This window comes from Engystomops pustulosus, chromosome 5 (genome assembly GCF_040894005.1).
Source record: "Engystomops pustulosus chromosome 5, aEngPut4.maternal, whole genome shotgun sequence".
NCBI lineage: Eukaryota > Metazoa > Chordata > Amphibia > Anura > Leptodactylidae > Engystomops > Engystomops pustulosus.
Window position 1 is genome coordinate 186,938,851 of NC_092415.1, and position 18,993 is coordinate 186,957,843.

Consider the following 18,993-nt stretch of genomic DNA (forward strand, 5'->3'; position numbering starts at 1 on the left):
TTTCTGATGGAAATACCGGGCACCAGCTCAGGGTGAGCTGGTGCCGGCGCTTAATTTTGTTAGTGTTTTAAACCGCGGTTTAAAACACTTTTTAAACTGTATAGCCGGCGCAGGCAGGTACGCGCTCGGCGCTTACCAGCGCGCGCGGCTCTCCTTCACTTCCTATGTAGCCGCGCGCGCTGGTAAGCGCCAAGCGCGTACCTGCCTGCGCCGGCTATAAAGTTTAAAAAGTGTTTTAAACCGCGGTTTAAAACTCTAACAAAAATCAGCTCCGGCACCAGCTCACCCTGAGCTGGTGCCCGGTATTTCCATCAGAAACCTGCCACTTCAAGTGGTAGGTTTCCTTTAATATGACACCAGCAGCACAAAATCTCAAGTGACACTCCTCCTCCAGCCTCTAAACTCAATGCAGAAAATATTGACGTAAACATGTGAGATTTTCATAAGAGGGGAATCTAGAAAGCACATTTCATTCCCTACCAGAGGAGATTAGTAGTTTAATGGGGTAAAACCTGGCGACATGTTCCCTTTCAGGAACCTACAAGGAAGGGAGGATCACCAGCGGCTATCTGCATGTCTTTAGGTATAAAGATTATTTGGTGAAAGAATGGCTGCCTCTAGTGCTGAAACAGACAAAGAACTTCTTTGTTCTGATGAAATCACCTGACGTAAGCAAATCTCTTCAAAATAATTAAAATACCCAAACTTCTGTATCTCTTTAAAAGGAAATCTACCATCATGATAAATCAGGGACACTTACTCATAGATCCATGGCCTCCTTCCCTCTAAAATCAACTTTTAAAATTGTGCCAATGAGCCAGAAGGGCTCTGAGGGGGTGTTACTGAGATCCCCACCGATTAGCAAGGCCTAACTTGTTTGGTAGGAAAACCCCTTTATGTCGTCTTAAGGCCATCAAACGCAAAAATCTTAAGAGGTTTCTTTCATGACCTTCATCGAAAGACTGTTGCCCAACCAAACCAGTTCCCTACACTGTGCTAATGAGATGCAAAAACATTGTAACAGCGCTTTCTACAGTTAGGAAACTATTCCTTATAAAGGTGGAGCAGCCGGCTCGTTAACAAATGCCCCATCACTAGAAGACACCTTTACATAGCCGCAAAAGGATATCATAGAGAGGTTCTTGGCTTGAGACCTCCCTCAAAAAGCCAGAGAAGAGTAAGCAGCAGATTCAACTGAAACTATTCCCAAATTGATATTATCAAGTCAAATATTACATTGTCGCTGAGTATTTCATAACTCTAACCTCCCATAATAACGGATGGGAGGATCCAGACTGGTGGAAATCATAAGATCCTTAGGGAAGCTTTAGGTGCTCACATATATCTGCAGTTTTATTAGATGTGACAGAGAACTCGCTTCTCTCCTTCAGTGGAAGAAAACTGAAGAGTCGAGTCTCGGGGTCATACGCTGGTAGGAGGATCAAAGAGGCTACTGGGGCGTGGAGTAGCCGCTCCGTGTAGCCTCAACTTTGGCTACTCCACGCCCAGTAGCCTCTTTAGAAAATTAGCATATTAGGCTAATAAAAGTTATAGAAAAGATACATGGGATGTGAGGATTAGCCCTTAAAAGGGTCTATCCTCATGTGCAATAGAGGCACCTACCACCTGATCCGTGGTGGTAGGTTTCCTTTAATTGTCAGATGGGTGGCTCTGGCCTGAAGTAGATGGCCTGGCACCACCCATCTGCTAGTGAAAATTGATTGTTCGGACGTTATGGAATCAATCTGAAGATTGTGAGGAGCAGTGTATAGAGTAGGAGGAGCTGAGAAAATTGTACATAGTGTCCTATCTGCAGACAGCATGTTCTAGAGCAGGAGGAGCTGAGCAGATTGTACATAGTATCCTATCTGCAGGCAGCATGTTATAGAGCAGGAGGAGCTGAGCAGATTGTACATAGTATCCTATCTGCAGGCAGCATGTTATAGAGCAGGAGGAGCTGAGCAGATTGTACATAGTGTCCTATCTGCAGGCAGCATGTTATAGAGCAGGAGGAGCTGAGCAGATTGTACATAGTGTCCTATCTGCAGGCAGCATGTTATAGAGCAGGAGGAGCTGAGCAGATTGTACATAGTATCCTATCTGCAGGCAGCATGTTATAGAGCAGGAGGAGCTGAGGCCTCCACACTTCTGGCCCTGCACCAAAAATATTCCATAACTAATCTGTAATCTGTGCCCCATTTCTCTGTAAATTGCCCGAGACATTTGAGAGTAACCTCTGGAATGTAATTTCCTCTCCTTTCTTGATGAAGTCTTGGATCACATCTGTAGTTGGAACATCTTAGCTGTGAATACATGAAGAAACGGCTTCCAGTAGTTCAGGCAGATAATATTCTACACCTTGGAGTAGTATATGGAGTCTTCACTATCAGTATACAGCTATCCGGGGACATGTCTCTGGGCTGTTTATGGTTCTCCAGTAACATTCTGTTACTCGGGGACAATGACTTCTGCAGCCGTCTAAACACTGCGCTGAGTAGGTGCGTGTCCCTGCCAAAACGGGTATTTATATATCACATTGTGCTGCTGCTTATGCTGCAAACTAGAGGCCAACTTTTAACCCTTTCATCCTCTACTTGAAACAACAGCTAGCAGTCTGCACCCTGGACATGACTGCTATGTGAGGACTGGTAGGCTACAGTATATGAAATTATACTGCCCATTATCGAGACATGGCAGGTGCATAGCAGGCCGACCAGGTTCCCAAATCCGTGGGCCTAGTAGTATCTGTAGCGGTAGTACACAAACCCGTTGATGGGTCTTGAAGAATGGGGATGAAAAAAAAAAAACATGGCAGATTTCTTCCAGAAACAGCGCTACACTTGACCATGGTTTGTGCCGGTATTGCAGGTCAGCTGCATTGAGATGAATGGAGCTGAGTTGCAATACCAGCACAAACCATATTCAGGTGTGGGGCAGTTTTTGGTAGAAAGCAGCCATGTTTTTTAACATCCAGACAACCCCTTTGTCTGGATGTCCCTCTGGCCCAGCCTTTGGGACCCTCCGGAAACCACGTGCTACACCACCTCTGGATCGTCCTTCTTTCATAGCTTGGGGTCTCAATGTTTGGATCCCCAGCAATCCAATACTTATCTCCTATTCCATTTCTAGGGAATAAGTGTACTGTATTTAGTTGGAAATCCCTTTAACATGATGGTGTTTGCATCACAGTACAGTCCTGTTCCAATGATTTCTGGGAAGGCCGTGTCATATGAAAGAAACTCATCAGCCTGAACCTTCCCCTTACAAACACAAATAGTCTGAATATTCACACAGGAAATGTCTTCTGTGCCCCAAGCAAGAAAACAAAGAAGTCTGACACATACAGTAATGCTTCTTCACAAACAAATGCTGTATATGGGCCACAAGGAGAGATGTCATATCACCATGCAGATAAATGATGTTACATATGCAGATTAGCCTGAAGTGCAATGGGGGCGGGTCACAGCCCGTAACAGCTCTCTGCTTCATTAGTACTACAGGCACAGCTGTGACCTAGATGACTCTGTTAGGTCAGGATAACCTTTGTTTCAGGCCATAATCACATTATTTAAAGGGAACCTGTCATCAGAAGCCCCTTTTCTGTCTCCCCCATGTCCTCATAGAGAATAGTGTGCACATTGCCAAAGAGTTTCATAGTTTTTTTTTTTTCGATGAAAGTTGACCTTTCTGTATGCAGAGCTGTGTCCCCAGTCCCCTGGGAGTGGCCAGTGAGGATTGGGGCAGACATGTATGACGTTCTGAAGGGGGAAGCGATTTGGAGGACATGGGAATTCGTTTTTGGGGGGTTTTTTTATTTGAAATCGATGTTTGACGGAGCAGTTTCCTGAGGGTGAGGGGTGGGACCGGACCCTTCATCAGTTAGGTTGTATCTAACTCTGATGAAGGGTCCGGTCCGGGCCTGAAACGCGTCTTCTGCAAGCCAATAAAGAAACCATAAAATTACACGAGAGGTTTCGACTTTCTGAGGATCTGTGCCGATAAATGCTGCCTGGGACACACACTATCTATCCACTATCGCAGTAAGCATAGAATAGAAGCTTCCTACAGGATGACAGCAAGCGGAGATCTAGAAAAATGTTCGGAATTGATACAGGAAGTAAATTGGAAAATTGTAGTACTTTTCCTTATGCAAACAATAACTTACTTCCTGAAATGTGAACACCCCTTTGAGGGTGATAAAGTGGGCCGCCTGAATAATTTTATCTGGTGAGCCTAAGGAACCCAAGCCATCAAATATGGAAAACAGTGACTTCCTAAGGTAAAGGACATGTAGTATCAGAGATTTATACATGTATCAGGGACAGGAGGCACGGGAATAAATGTCCATCAGATTGTCCATCCTGTCATTTACATGTGGCATAGTCATCTAGCGCCTCGCTGGAAGTGAACTTCACCTTCCCCCTATTGTGCGAAGGAAATTGGGGGAAACTCACCAGAAAGAGCCGAGATGACAACAGGTTGTAACAATGTATAAAAGAACACAACACAATATTAGGTCAAATATAATACTGGTAAAAGTCACATTGTATTTATTCTAATTAAGAGATTTCAGTTCCCAAAGAGAAAGTTCAGTCTTCAGTGGGATCTACAAACAGATAATAATAATAATTATTTATATAGCGCATACAGATTACGCAGCGCTGCACAGAGCTTGCCAAATCGGTCCCTGTCCCTATGGGACTCACAATCTAATCAACCTACCAGTATGTTTTGGAGTGTGGGAGGAAACCGGAGGACCCAGAGTAAACCCAACCACAAAAACGCAAACATCTGCAAAGAGTTTGTATGTTCTCTCTGTGTTTGCGTGGGTTTCCTCCGGGTCCTCCAGTTTCCTCCCACACTCCAAAACATACAGGTAGGTATGATTAGATTGTGAGCCCCATTGGGGACAGGGACTGATCTGTGCTGCGCTGCGTTACCTGTGTGCGCTATATAAATAAAGGAATTATTATGTCAATAAATTACTAGTCACTCCAAAGTGCAGGAATGTCCTCCACTTGCCACAGGATAGGGGATAACAACCTGCAGGTGGGGTCCTTTGTGATATTTGTAGGTCAAATACTAAAAAGTTCTCTTCTCCCAGTATTGCTGCACAGTAGTGGATTATAATACAGGTGGTGTGGGTGGTAGCCTGGGGCTCATGGCCACCCACACCACCCACCAAATTCTTTCTCTCAATACACATGTGCACAAGAGCTATTTCAGGACCTTTGAAGGTCCTCCGAAGGTCTTGAAACCACAGATTGAGGGCAGGCAGAAGGGGCGCATCCTCCATTCCCCAAGAAGCTGATATAGTACCAGATGTAGGAAGTGATTCCAGACTTGTAGGGGCTATAATATTCATACACCCCAGGGCCCAAGGCAGTCTTGATCCGCCCCTGTTGCTGAGCAGTAACTGTGGTGGGGACACTGACAGCAGGGTGAGATGGTTGGTAGCTCCTATAAGATAATGGCCGAGGTGTAAACAGCACACAAATCTTAAATGACTCTCCTATCCCCTCTTTATTACCTGATATGGACCTTGGTCCAGGTAACAGCCGTTTACCAACTTAGGGACACAGTTCTCATGTTCCCAGATACTGGGTGCACATACGCAAGAAATTCAGAGTGGGAGGTAAGATGGACGCCCTTCATGCTGTGCTCTCCACCTCCGGATGCTGTCATCTTGCTGCGTGTCAGCAAAAAAATGTCTCTGCAACGTTTGTAAAGATAAAAGATGCCTATGACGTGTCATAAGTTTGCCATCACTGCTCTACTGAATACTTTGAGGCTGTTGGCATATTACTGAGCACAGTGCTCGGGTATCTCCGGCATCAACCTTCCATTTAAAGGAACTATCTGACTCTATTTTGGTTTCTGTTTTGGATCTTTGTGCTAAATTTGGGCAAGTCACCACAGGGCCCAAACAGCACATCTCACCTGCTGAGGTTACTCTTGAGTCCAGTGATAGATAGCAGCTCATCTGTGGGGGTTGCTGGGTGTTGGACCCCAAACAATCTGGTTTTGAACACCTATTCTTATGAGGGATTGGTCAGACATATTTTTCGCTCAGAAAACCTCTAAAAAAACCTCCCTTTTCCTGGGTAAGGAATGAAAGTGAACCTTCCTTTATCCGCCCAAGTGTTTTACATTTATTCCTGACGGTTGAAACAAAGAAGTGGTACAGAGCCCCCGAGATAGGAAGCCTTTCATACAAATATGCATTGTTCCTAATCACTGCCGGCTCTCGCTGATTTCCACTTTGTGCCATTTCCTTGTCTGAAATTTACACAGGAAATATGTGGTCAGCAATAAGGAAAAATATCTCCTTAAAGAAGACGACAAAACGTATACCGACGCCTCCGGTGTCCTCTTAAAAAATGTAAAGTCAATGATTGTAGTGGAAAAAATTATACTGGGTTTTCTTTAGATGGAAAAAAAAATAAGGTAAAATGTAGATGATTTTCTGTAGGGATATGGGTTGAAGAAAACAAACACAGCATCAACTCCAAAACATCATCCTATACGTTTGCGGGAACATCATAATTGGGGGCGGCTTTGCAGTCTCTCACATGGTGTCCGCCATCTCTCCCAACTTTCCCAGACTGAGGAGGACAGTATTGGATGTAGATGAGATGAATACAATGGTGATACAGGTAGCCCTTAGCTCCCCGCTCCACCGTTGAGCCTCTGTCGCTGCTGTGTCTGACAAAGAGCAAGAGGTGCAATAGATGACATCATGAATTGAAAATTTTCTATAGTGAGACACATCTCTTGTCCCACTTCCAGAGTCTTACAAGGTGGGAGGTATGGATCCACCTATGTTTTTTTGGTTGCACACCTCTCTATTAATTTTTGGGATGGGCACTGCCACTGCCAAATAAATCTTAGTGTCAAGGGTTTTACATGCACACTACAGCCAGGAGCATAACTTGAGGGGTTGTAGAGGTTTCAGAAGAAAATATCATACATGTTGTATGGTAATGTACTGCTAATAAAGGAAGACAAGACAAAGACCCATTTTTTTGGTCCAAACTTAATTGTTTATGGTGATCTGGGCCTCCATCGTCACTCACAGGAAACGGTATGAGATGTGGTCTGGTGGAAAATTGTCAATCTTTTACCTCCCACTGTAATGGCCCGCTGGACGGGTGAAATCTTAAACGGTCAACATCAGCAGGATCTGGTATCTGAGTTTCCGGTTTGGAATGACTCATCAGCACTGAAATGTTGCGTTGTAGTACTTTGTTCTTGGAAACCTGGGAAATCCATATTTTCACTTGTTCTATCGTAGGTATCCAAGGGATGAGTATGAACAAATTCAGTGACCGCAGAGACAAATGTCTTCATTGAGATATTTCCGGGATCCAGTGGGTCCTCCAGCGCCTGTCCTGTGTCAGATGGCAGCCTCCCACCAGAATCTTGTGTAATGACATCACTCTCTTCCATATCTGACCTCATGCGGTTATCTTTTCTGCCGGGCTCTGCATTACCTTTAGAAACACTTTCCATGACACCAGGTAATTCCCTAAAACTACATGAAATCAATTAAGAAGAGAACATTTTATATTTTAATTTTATAACATTAAAATTATCATTTCATCTCATTTCCATGATTTTCTTATGCAGGGCAGGACCTCCAAGACTTAAGAATTTTTTCTAATTTGCTTCTCATTTTAAGTATTCTTCATAAATTCTCTACTGATATGAAAATACTGAAAGGTCTGCCACAAGGTAGTAATTTAGCATCCAATTTGTGTGACCTAGGTAGGGCAAGAATAGCTTTGTTCTGAGAATGTGCACTACTTGTTATGGTAAGGAGAAATTTTTAAATATTGGTTGGATGAATATAAGTGGTCATCATCCCGATGAAAATGGGGATCACAGGACATTGAATGTAATAGGGTGTCCTTATGACATTTCAGGCCATACCATAAGTAATGTGGTAGGGTAACAGATGCTGGTCCTAGCATAGGCAGAGTATTTTTTGTAGGACATCTTCTACATAGGGTTTTGTGTAGATAGTATTACCTACTGTATTCTCCATCTATAATACATTACAGCTCACCGATCATCATGCACTTTTTTGTGTCCGGTCTGTTTTTCATCCCGATCTTCTTTCTGTTCCAATGATACAGAGAAAACAGTTTTTCCATTAAACCATCAAATAGTTTCTATCCAGTCTGCAATTCAGTCTCAAGAAATCACCCCCATACACTACTCCATCACACTGCATGCTTCTGTACTGGTGTAAGGTTTTCTCCCCTAATGCCTACACTACGGATTAAGTAAAACAGGAGCTTCTCCAACTCAACAAGTCTGAACTAACCTGGAACTTGATTTGGTTCGAAGACTTTGTTGTCTCCCTTGGTGTTTTCCTATAGACTTTGAAGACATTGGACCTCCAGGTATCCCCTGCTATATGTGGTATATACTTATCCCTGCTATATGGGGTATATACATATTTGCTTTGTATGTTTGCTATTCTGGTTAGAAATGATGACGCTGTTTATTTTTTGTGTGTCTTGTTATATTGTGTGTCTTGTTTAATTGTCACCCACAATGATTGTATATTTCTTAGAACTGGGATGTGCATTATATGATGATAATACTAATTATGTATACTTTGTAAGAACTGGTTACGATATGTTATATGAAATGTTTTTAAAAGGGTTCTCCCTCAAAGGAAAGTTAGGCCCTATTCACGGGTTAGGGCCTAACTTGCTGATCAGTGGGGGTCTCAGTTCTGAGACGCCCGCAGATCGCGGAAAGGGGGGCTCTGTCGGACTAATGGAGCAGACGGCCGCACATGACCGTTCTGCTCCATTAATCTCTATGGAGCTGAAGGAGATCATGGAGCGTGGCGCTCAGCAATTTCCGTCAGCTCCATAGAGATTAATGGAGCAGAACTATCATGTGCGGCCGTCTGCTCCATCAATCTGACAAAGCGTTGGACCCCTCTTTTTTGCGATCTGTGGGGGTCTCAGAGGGTGCCAGATTCAGGATTTGTGGTGCACGTTCTTCATGAATCTGGCGCCCCCTGCACTGCTCCGACAGAGTGCACCAACTTTTTTCGGTGCACCATAGGGCGACACACTTCTGTCGGACACCGCATGATAAATTTGGAGCACAGTCCGGCTGTCCTCCGGAACGCCCCTTTATGTGCAGAATTTTGTGTTGCATTGGGTATAGTGCAGCATGGACACTGCGATGTGTAAAGTCCCACAGAAAACTGCCGCAATGTGGCTCATTGTGTCTTTGACCATGACTACTGACACGTGCTAGTATCTGAAACGCGTAGGTCGATGATTGCCAGCTTGTGGGAGATGGAACCATTTGTATTTTATTGTTGGATTATACAATAAAAGCTGATTCTTAACCAAAACTGAATATCATTGCTGGACTTATTTCTGCAAGACAGATTGAACTCCACAAGTCTGAACTAACCTGTGCTTTTTACCTACTTGTTTATCCCTTCCTGACTTTTCCTCTTCGTCTGAAGATAGAAGGCTTGATCTGGAACCAAGACTTTGTTGTCCCCCTTGCTGTTTTTCCATAGACTTTGAAGACATTGGTCCACCGGGTATCTCCTGCTGAGGACCTGACTCCTCACTCTTACGAGGCTGAATGCTGGGATCAGGGGTTAGTATAGAGGCTTCTTCATTAAGCATAGCTTTTCCTTTACCTGAAGATGATATGGTTCTAGATAACCTAATTATAGATTTTCTTTCTTTGGTGCCAGACTTGACTGTTTCGGGATCCTGTTGTTTTTTGTTTCCCGTAAGTGATTTATCTTCTGGTTTCTCACTTGGAGTTCCACCTTGAAGAATGACCTTGCTTGATCTTCTTCCACCATCTTTAGGCACCTTTATATCAATGGAGGCTGTGCTGGGCCTTTTTCCTCTGCTCTTTTGAGACTTTCCTTTTCGTTTTTTCATTTTACCTTTACTGTCCTTTCCTTTTATATCTGCATTTGGACTTGAAGACACCAAAGTTTTGGTTTCTGACCCTAAATTTTCCTAAAATACAAAAATAATCATATTTGCTCCTGTTTAAAAGGTTCATCTTTGAATGGAGTAATATACAATATAAACGTCACAATATCCTTGTTGATTTCCCAATGTTCCTGTTCACTTTTCAGGAGGATGAAGCCTCAAATCACACCACAATATGAGGTCATTTGCCGGTTGCAGTAGTGACCTGCCCAAGTTGGACGAATAATTTTCTGTGCCAATAAGGACCAGGAAAGAAAAGACTGGTGGAGTACACTAGACAAGGGACTTGATAAGTTAGTGGAGACACACTCAGATTATGTTGTCGAATTCTGGTGGCTTACAAATGAGCAGGAACCGGTCCAGTCAAGTCTGTAGGCAGTGAAACATGGTACATTACAGGTGTTGCTGAGGGCAATGACCCATTGATTGATATTATGTTACAAGGACCGTGCTTTGTTTCCATTTGATTGTGTAACTGTGTACCTTCTCATAGAGAGTCTTGGTAACCAACAAGTCTGTTACCACATGTTAGGAGGTTAACCACCAAGCCTGGTGCCTCTTGTAAGATAGTTTGTAACCAATACACTTCGTTTTCGCCCCATACATCTTACATACCTACTTGTCTCTCCTTTATGCAACAAATAATGTGCTTAATCTCTTCCGACAAGGGGGACATTTTGCAGCTGTCATTCATGACCATGAGTTTTGCACAGATCATACGAATATGTTGTCTTTAGCAACTTCCTACCTTGGGTTCGAGCATCTTAGAATCCCCGGGCTCTGAAGTAGGAGATATATCTGCATTTCTGTCCCTGCAAGTCACAGGTATCACTTACATTTAAAGATTTGGAAACGTGTAAACTCTAAATTGTGAACTAAACTTTTTATGAAATTTAATTGCAGAATAGCAAACGAAAAAATATTATTTGGTATCTAAACAGCAGGAATGAAAACACAGGGACTCGGCTGAAGAAAAAACATGCCCCTTGTGACTCGGTGCGTCTACTGGCAAGATGCCATCAACTTGTCATTAGTTTTAATGGTGAAAAGCTGATGATAGGTTCCCAAACAAACCACTGCCAGTATGTTGTCAAACAAGTACATGTATCTTTCATGGTCCAGTGTGGCAGCATCATCCAGTAAATCAGGTTTGAAGTGAGATGTAAATTGTTTGTATAAAGTCACAGAGGAGGAGAGTTTAACACTGAAGTCAAGCTCTCCTCACTACACTATAATTGGAGTCCTTGTGTCCAAGGATTAATCAGCTCTCCTGAAAACTAGTAAATGATGCCGATCACAGAAGAGGGGAAGTGCTGAGGTTGGAAGAGCTTGACTTCAGCGCTAAAATCGCTGCCTCCATAACCTTATAGAACTTACTTCAAAGTACACATCTCACTTTAAAGTACATTTTCTGGATGATACCACCACGCTGTGCCATGAAAGAAACATAAACTGGAAGGTATTAATCAGTTTCACAAGATGCTTGTAGTGGTTTATTGGGTCAATTTCTGCTAAAAGGTTCCCTTTAAAGGGAACCTGTCACCAGGAGACCCATTTTTAGCACTCCCCCAGTCCCCACAGAGCATAGTACATACACAGTGTTTTTGTATTAAAAATAGGTTTTACAGAAAAAAAGATATGTTATATTGTACCTTTCATTAGCATCTGCTGTGTAACTAGGCAGTTGCCAATTGGGAGGGACTGGAAAGGAGCAGTTCCCCCCCCACCCTTGGGAAACATGTGACCTTTTCAAATATATTAATAACTCCCCACACTCGGGATTGGCTGTAGAGGAGCAGGGGGCGTCGCTAAGCCCAGTGATGGGTGTTTTCATATATTTGAAAAGGTCACATGGAGAAGCAATTTCCCAAAGGTGGGTGGGAACTGCTCCTTTCAAGCTCCTCCCAATAGGCAACTGCCTAGTCACACAGCAGATGCTAATGAAAGGTACAATATAACAGATCTTTATTTTTAATACAAAAACACTTTGGCAGTGTATGTACTATGCTCTGTGGGGACTGGGGGAGTGCTAAAAATGGGTCTCCTGGTGACAGGTTCCCTTTAAGTGTGTGAATGTAAGCAAAAGACCACCATAGTGGGCTCAAAAATTGAACAGGATTCAACTACATAAACAGTTTCACAAAAAAAATAAAAAATCTGCTAACCTTGTATAACTACTCACCCCTCATTCGGATCATACATGTTAGTGATCTCCGGAGAATCCGTATCCCTTTTTTTCTTTATCTTCGCTTTCTTGTGAACACCAGATACGGGAGAATCTGCTGATGTTGCTTCTTTCTATATGAATGAATATGAATAATCTGTTCATCTGTTTACAAGTTATGGCAGAAGTTTATATGTCAATTATCTCTTAATAGCCAAGGGGGTGGTTTACTTTTGTATTCATACAGCACACATGGACACATAAAAGGTACCGCCCCCTTGGCTATTATAAGTTAATTCACATCTAAACTTCTGGGGACCATATCTTGTCTAAGGATGGATTAAAAAAGAAAAACATGTCCATAGAGCGGGAAAGACACACACACATAAGAGACATACAGTCCTGCCAGTCCAGCACTTTTCTAATAGCCGTAGCTAATTTCCAGAGGAATTCCTGACACAAGAGGAGCATTCATTGCTTGTGTCTGTGTGGGAGTCTATGATCCCTGTGAATGCCTGGAATTATCCAGCAAGACAATGATTAGAGAATGTATCCACTTGATGAAACTGTAATATCATTGTGTTCCTGTGTCCGAACCCTCAACCACATCCTTTCCCCATAAGCCACTAGCTCCATCTAGCATCAGGCCGAGCCATCACACGAGATGAGCCAATCCTTCTAGATTGTAGTCACTGCAGTCTCACAGAATTTTTCATAGGACTTGATTTGGGTCTGAATCTATTTAATTGTTCTGGAAATTGGTATATAAGGTGGCTTAGTGGGTAGCATTACAGCCTTGCAGCGCTGGGATCCAGGATTCAGGTCCCACCCAGGTCAACATCTGCAAAATGTTTGTATGTTCTCTCTGTGTTTGCATAGGTTTCCTCCGGTTTCCTCCCACACTCCAATAACATACTGGTAGGTTTATTCGATTGTCAGCCCCATGGGGACAGGGACTGATTTGGCAAGTGCTGTGTAATCTGTGTACGCTATATAAATAAAAGAATTATCATTAATTATTATATAACCCTTTCTAGTCCTCTAAAATACAAGTTATTTTAATAAAAAGGTCCTATTTCCTTTAGTCAATTTTTGACAACATTTTGGACTTTTAGTTTTCCGCTAAAAAGTATTACAACCGATGTGGTGGAAATGGACACTAACAGAAACCATCAAAAGTCAATGGATCTTTCAATGGGTCCATTAGACTTCCCTTGTTATCATATATAAAAGATTCACCCAAAGCAAATCAGGAAGTGCCGGAAAATCGTGTATACAACAATCTGTCCACAGGTTTCAACATCAAAATATAAAGGTCAGAAATGTCCTTTTGGCCCAGGCTTGGCCAATATACTACTTTCAGTTCAAAATGGCAGTAATTCTGCATGTACATATGATCAGGGAAGATTCTAAGGAGGGTAAACTGTGCTACTGCCCAAGACCGAAAGGGGGCCCAATGGCAAAAAGTCGATCCAGGACTCAGGCTGTAAATCTTTGTACTAATGCCCTGAACTATGTGGCGCATCCACATTGAAGAAATGTGTTCTCCCATCCAGATCGCAACAAAGATTCATGTCAGCTTTGTTGCAAAGCAGACGTAACAATATATTTCTACAAGGAACATGTATGTATAGTTCTCTGATACATGGACCAATCAGAGCGGGCAGGACGTGCGGCCTCCTCTTGTAAAACATTTGGAAACAACACCAAACCAGCTGAATCCCTACAACACAATCGTGAGTCCATGTGAGTACTTTATTGTACTAAATGGTATTCTTAGCCGCATTTATTTATTTATGAGTTAGTGCAGAGGTCCCCAACCTTTTTTGCACCAGGGACCGGCTTTAAGCTAGACCAGTTTTCCATGGTCCGGTGGGGGCAGGGCTTTGGTCATATGGGGTGGGATTATGGAGGGGTGGAGCTTAGTGCATACTTATCATATAATTATGACATTTATAATGAGAATGTGATTCAACTTACCATAGGTTCAGAATGAGTGGGAGCACCAGGCGTGTCAGTAAGGAGAGCCTGCCGCCCCACCCCGTCAGGAACACTCCATGCTGTGCAGGAGGACCGCGTCACTAAGACCCACCCTCTGACCAGGCGCAGGGCCGCGGAGCTAGCTGTCAGGCGGTTGGGGACCTCTGAGTTATTGAACGAGTATGTTTCATATCATAAGAATTTAACTACTTACTGAATGAATTTCTATGATTTGCTATGATGATTGATTATTATATATTCTACATATCTATGCATTTTATGAATTCTACTACTAAATGAATATTAAACTCACAAATATTATCTGTAAAACTCTCTTATTAGAGACCAATATTATTTAAACCTTATAATGAACTGAATTAGTGGGCCCCAGTTACTCCAGTGTTAAACCATTCTTCCACAAATAGTATAGGCCAAATGGTCTTGTAGCCTACGAGGGAGCAGGTTATTGGTGCAGGTGATAGCTCAGGCCACAGTCCCTAACTTCAGGGTTTATAACTTTAGGGGCATTATAACCAATGACTAAGGGGACATATTTACTAGTAGTAGATTACACTGCACAACCAACATAGCCAATGCAAATTATTGGTATAGGGCACTAATGTTAGGCCCATGATACCCCTAATCCACTCTGGCCAATATAGGTCTATTTAAATAGGAAAATATCTTTATGTAGATATTCTTTAAAAAAAACAGCCCTGGACTACCTGTGATTCTGGAACTTCTTCAGTTTCCTCTTCTGACATGGAGCTGAAAGCGACTTTTCTTTCCGATCTGAAATAAAACAGCGGAAAACCGGTAATGGCTAATTATACTACCGTATACTGGCCAGACTGTAATAACTCCATGTTACAGGTAATAAACTATTTTTTTTCAAGGCTTTTATATATTACACAATTTATATAATTTACATTTGGTAGTTTTTTTTTCATTAATTCCCAAATATATTAATATTAATATAACACTGGCAAACCTGTAAACTGGTCCATAAACAGAGTTCGAACAGACTTTAAAGGAAATCTACCACCAAGATCAATAATTGTAAAGCAAGCACACTGACATACTGGTGTGTGTCCCATCTGGCAGGATGTCCTTTTCTTTAGGCTTTCAATGTCCTGGTTTTTAAGAAAAAGGGTTTTAAAAAATATGCAAATGAGTCTGGGGCTCATGGAACCTGGAGCCCCTCTGACTCATTAGCATAATTCTAAAAGCCATTTTTTTGTAAAAATTAGGGCATAAGAAGCTTAAAGAAGAGCAGATCCTGCCAGAGGGGGGACACACCAGTATGTTAGTGTGCTTGGTTCACAATCCTTTATCATGTTTTAAAATGATGAACTTAATTGGAATCGGAATTGATAATGATGTACATCGCGGAGACGTGGAATCGAATCCCAACAAGGACAACAATACGGAGGAATTTGTAGGTACTCCCCATTTGTATGTGTTTTGTTCCTGGTACTTCACTTTTCTCCCACTCTAAAAACACATATTAATAAGAAATGTGGATTTTGAGCCCAACTGGTGATGGTGAGGACAAAATCTGTAAAAAGCTTCAGATTATCTTGTTGTTACTTAAATTACAGAAAAAACTGAAAACATTTAGTTCTCAATGGATCAGATGCCCCTATTAGATAGTATACAAAAACTTACTCTTGTTGTATGGAACTTTTAGCCTGAGGAGATGAAATTGTTTCTATATCCTTCTCCCGTCCATCTTTCAAACCATGTGTCAACAGAGGGGGAGATTTCTGGCCCGCCTAAATGATGGCAAAATGAAATTGTAGAACAATTATCAAATGTTTTCTGTAATATCCATTGAAACAATATTTTACATGTTCTAGTCCTAGAGAGGAAGATGTAATTCCAAAGTGGAACATACATGTAAGTCCCATAAACAATATGTATTTTACTTTAAAGGAAATCTACCATTTGTTTTTATGTCTTGTGAACTAAACATACCTTGAGAATGCTGTAGCTACACTGAGGGAGAAACATATCTTGTTTAATCCCCGAACCGAGTGGTTTTGCTAAAAAACAATCATAAAATTCAGGACCCTGGGAAAGCTGGGTGCAGACTGTCTTCTGTGCACAGAAGAGCTGCCTGAACTGTCCAGACAGCACCAATCAACTTAAGCTGGATGGCTCATACACAGCAGCTGGGGGATGGCGCAGTGATTAATTACTTTTGCCTGTCAGGGACACCACAGTGATGACATATTCTCAGCTTATGCTAAGCAGGACAAGGCTGGAGCAGTGCATAATAAGGCTGAGGAGAAGCACTGAGGCAACCACAGAAACGACAGAGCCTCATTATCATAGTTTTATAATAGTTTTTTTCAGCAAAACCACTTGGTTCAGGGATTAAACAAGAAATGTTTCTGCATCAGTGTAGCTACAGCATTCTCAAGGTATGTTTGGTTCACAATGTATAAAAGCAAATGGTAGATTTCCTTTTAAACAGGTTAAAACTCACCTTCTGGGACTGAAGTTTCTTTAGCTCAATCTCTAAAAACTTTTTCTCCTGCAGGAGGGATTGGCACTTTGTTTTAACCTTAATGTATTCCTACAACAATTACCACATATTAGTTTGAGCAAAGTTTAGTAAATGTAAGTAATAACGGCATTAATGTCATTTTTCTAGAAAAGGTAATTCATTACAAATTCTGTGGTAACAATCACTAAAGGAAAACTCCTCGTGGGCGGTGCTTAACTTTAACGTCTTTTAAACAATTGTTTTATGTTCCCGCCCCTGAGAAACTACACGAGGCGTATCATAGTGGATCAGTTTTTCACCACCACCTTGTTAGATCCTCAAATTTAAAACATTTAAAAATGTTCACTTCCCCTGTCAATCTCTTGAATTAAGATACTTTGTCACACACTATGGGGGTTATTTGCTGCACGACGGTGCTCATGCTCCAGCCTTTTAAAGTATCTGGCAGGGGCCTGCACAGTGTTTATTTCCATGCCAGGCCCTAAACTCTCTGCCGGCTGTGCCCACAGTTTCATGCCCCTCCGTCGTAGAGGTGGTGGAAAGGGGAAAATAATCACAAGTGCTATCAATAAGCTTATTTCAGGGTTTCTACACCACTATGGCTCTATAGCTGCTCAGATCTTCTAAATTTATCAGCAGAAGTTTTAACGCTATTTCAATCGCATGGTAGGTATTGTAAAAAAAATTGTGAGGAATAACGGCAAAATAGCAAGTTTCATTGATAGAATAAAGAATAATAGTCGTCCAAATCCCAAAAGGCACCAATGAAAAGTATTACTTTTCCACAAAAAAAAGACAGCCCCATTGATGGAAAACTATACTGAGATGTAAAATAAATTATCAATGGTGATTTCGTTTTTTTTTTCATTCCCCCCTCCCTAGAAAGAATTTTGAAAAGTGAATTAAATTGAAAAATTAATCTAATCCCACAAAAAACAACCTCATAAATTGCCACATTGAAAGATAAGTAGGACATTTTAAAATAGTACTTAATCCTTCAGGTAAAAATAGGCCTAGCCTATGACCACCTGCACTTTGCATGTCTATAGCAATGGAACTTGTTTGTAGCGAGAGAGCGCCACTCACACTCCCGAAATTTCCACAAAGATGGGCAGGAATAGGATCTGCTAATGAATGCCCCTGAGCTTGAGCCCATGGAAACTAATGAGACCTTGTGCTAGCTGCAAAAAGAGATATTACATGGTTTCCTAATCTCTTTAGTTTTTGCATTTGTTTTTGTCTTAATGTTATGTATGTGAACCCCTTATTTATTATACAGGACCATGGAATTAATGATGCTCTATAAATCAATAATAATAATACTGTCCACAATACTACAGAATAATAAAATAATACTTTTTAATAATAATTGGAGTATTGTATCATATACTGTACTGTAGAACAACAATGGATTCTTACATTTTTTGTTTCTTCCTGGTCTTTTCCAAGCCTAGGTTAGAGGGAAAAAAGCAGACTAAGAAACAATAAATGGGCCAAAAACAGGTGTAATTCTGTATATGCCCTGTGTTGATCAATTTTATGAAAAACTAAAATCTATAGAATCTTGAAATATTGTGAATATATTTAAATGGGTTGGACAAGGATAACTGATAACTTGCTGATTGGGAGTGGGCCCTCATCATTCCCAAGAACGCATTCCTATTTTTCCAAATGGAGCAGCAGGCTCCACACGTGTACTGCTATACTACTTTATTCAAGGGGACTGAGTCAGGATCAGCTGTAGTGGATCTTCTGGACCACCGTAGACGATGACGTAAGCCAGCAACTGGGACCACAGTCTAAGTTCTCACTAGAGCCCGCTGCAAAGCGGGTTGGACTTGCTGTGGCGTGGTACCACCAGGTCGCTCCACAGGGACGTAGCGGAAGGTCAGGATGGGCAGCACAATAGCAAGGTCAGGAACGGAATTGAGGTCACAACGGGAAATCAGGATAATCGCACAGGGCATCAGGAAAACTTTCTGTAAGGCTATGAGGCGCAAAGATCTGCCAGGGGACACAGGAAGGGGCTGGAATTTATCAGATGAAAATTTTACAGAGCTGGCGCATGTGCGCCCTAGGAGACGGGAAATGGCAAATCTCCCTTGTTAAATAGGCACCTAATGTGCCAGTCATATTATCCATGATTTTACCCTCGTGATCATGACCTATGACACCAACATGAGATGAGCAGACCCGAACTTTAGGTTCAGCGTCCTCCATTGAGCAGTTCCACGTAACATGGACATGTTGCTTGATGGGCAGCAGAGTAGCCAATCAGGCAGCTTTATGTCCTCAGCAACAAGGCATAGCTGTGATTGGCCAGTAATGTCCACCAGGTGACC

The 18,993-nt window shown here is 42.0% G+C and overlaps 1 protein-coding gene across 1 annotated transcript in view; it reads right to left on the reverse strand.

Annotated features, from left to right (window-relative positions):
• Positions 1–6,865: 6,865 nt before the first annotated feature.
• The window catches only part of CCDC7 (coiled-coil domain containing 7), a 47,997-nt gene continuing 35,869 nt past the window's right edge, over positions 6,866–18,993 (reverse strand). The window contains exons 12-20 of the mRNA XM_072154789.1: positions 18,071–18,101; positions 16,631–16,720; positions 15,808–15,914; positions 14,865–14,931; positions 12,178–12,293; positions 10,744–10,807; positions 9,465–10,019; positions 8,069–8,121; positions 6,866–7,534 (exon numbers count right to left, since the gene is read on the reverse strand). Of these exons, the coding sequence (XP_072010890.1) occupies positions 7,174–7,534; positions 8,069–8,121; positions 9,465–10,019; positions 10,744–10,807; positions 12,178–12,293; positions 14,865–14,931; positions 15,808–15,914; positions 16,631–16,720; positions 18,071–18,101 (1,444 nt within the window). The 3' untranslated portion in view covers positions 6,866–7,173. The remainder of the gene's footprint in view (positions 7,535–8,068; positions 8,122–9,464; positions 10,020–10,743; positions 10,808–12,177; positions 12,294–14,864; positions 14,932–15,807; positions 15,915–16,630; positions 16,721–18,070; positions 18,102–18,993) is intronic.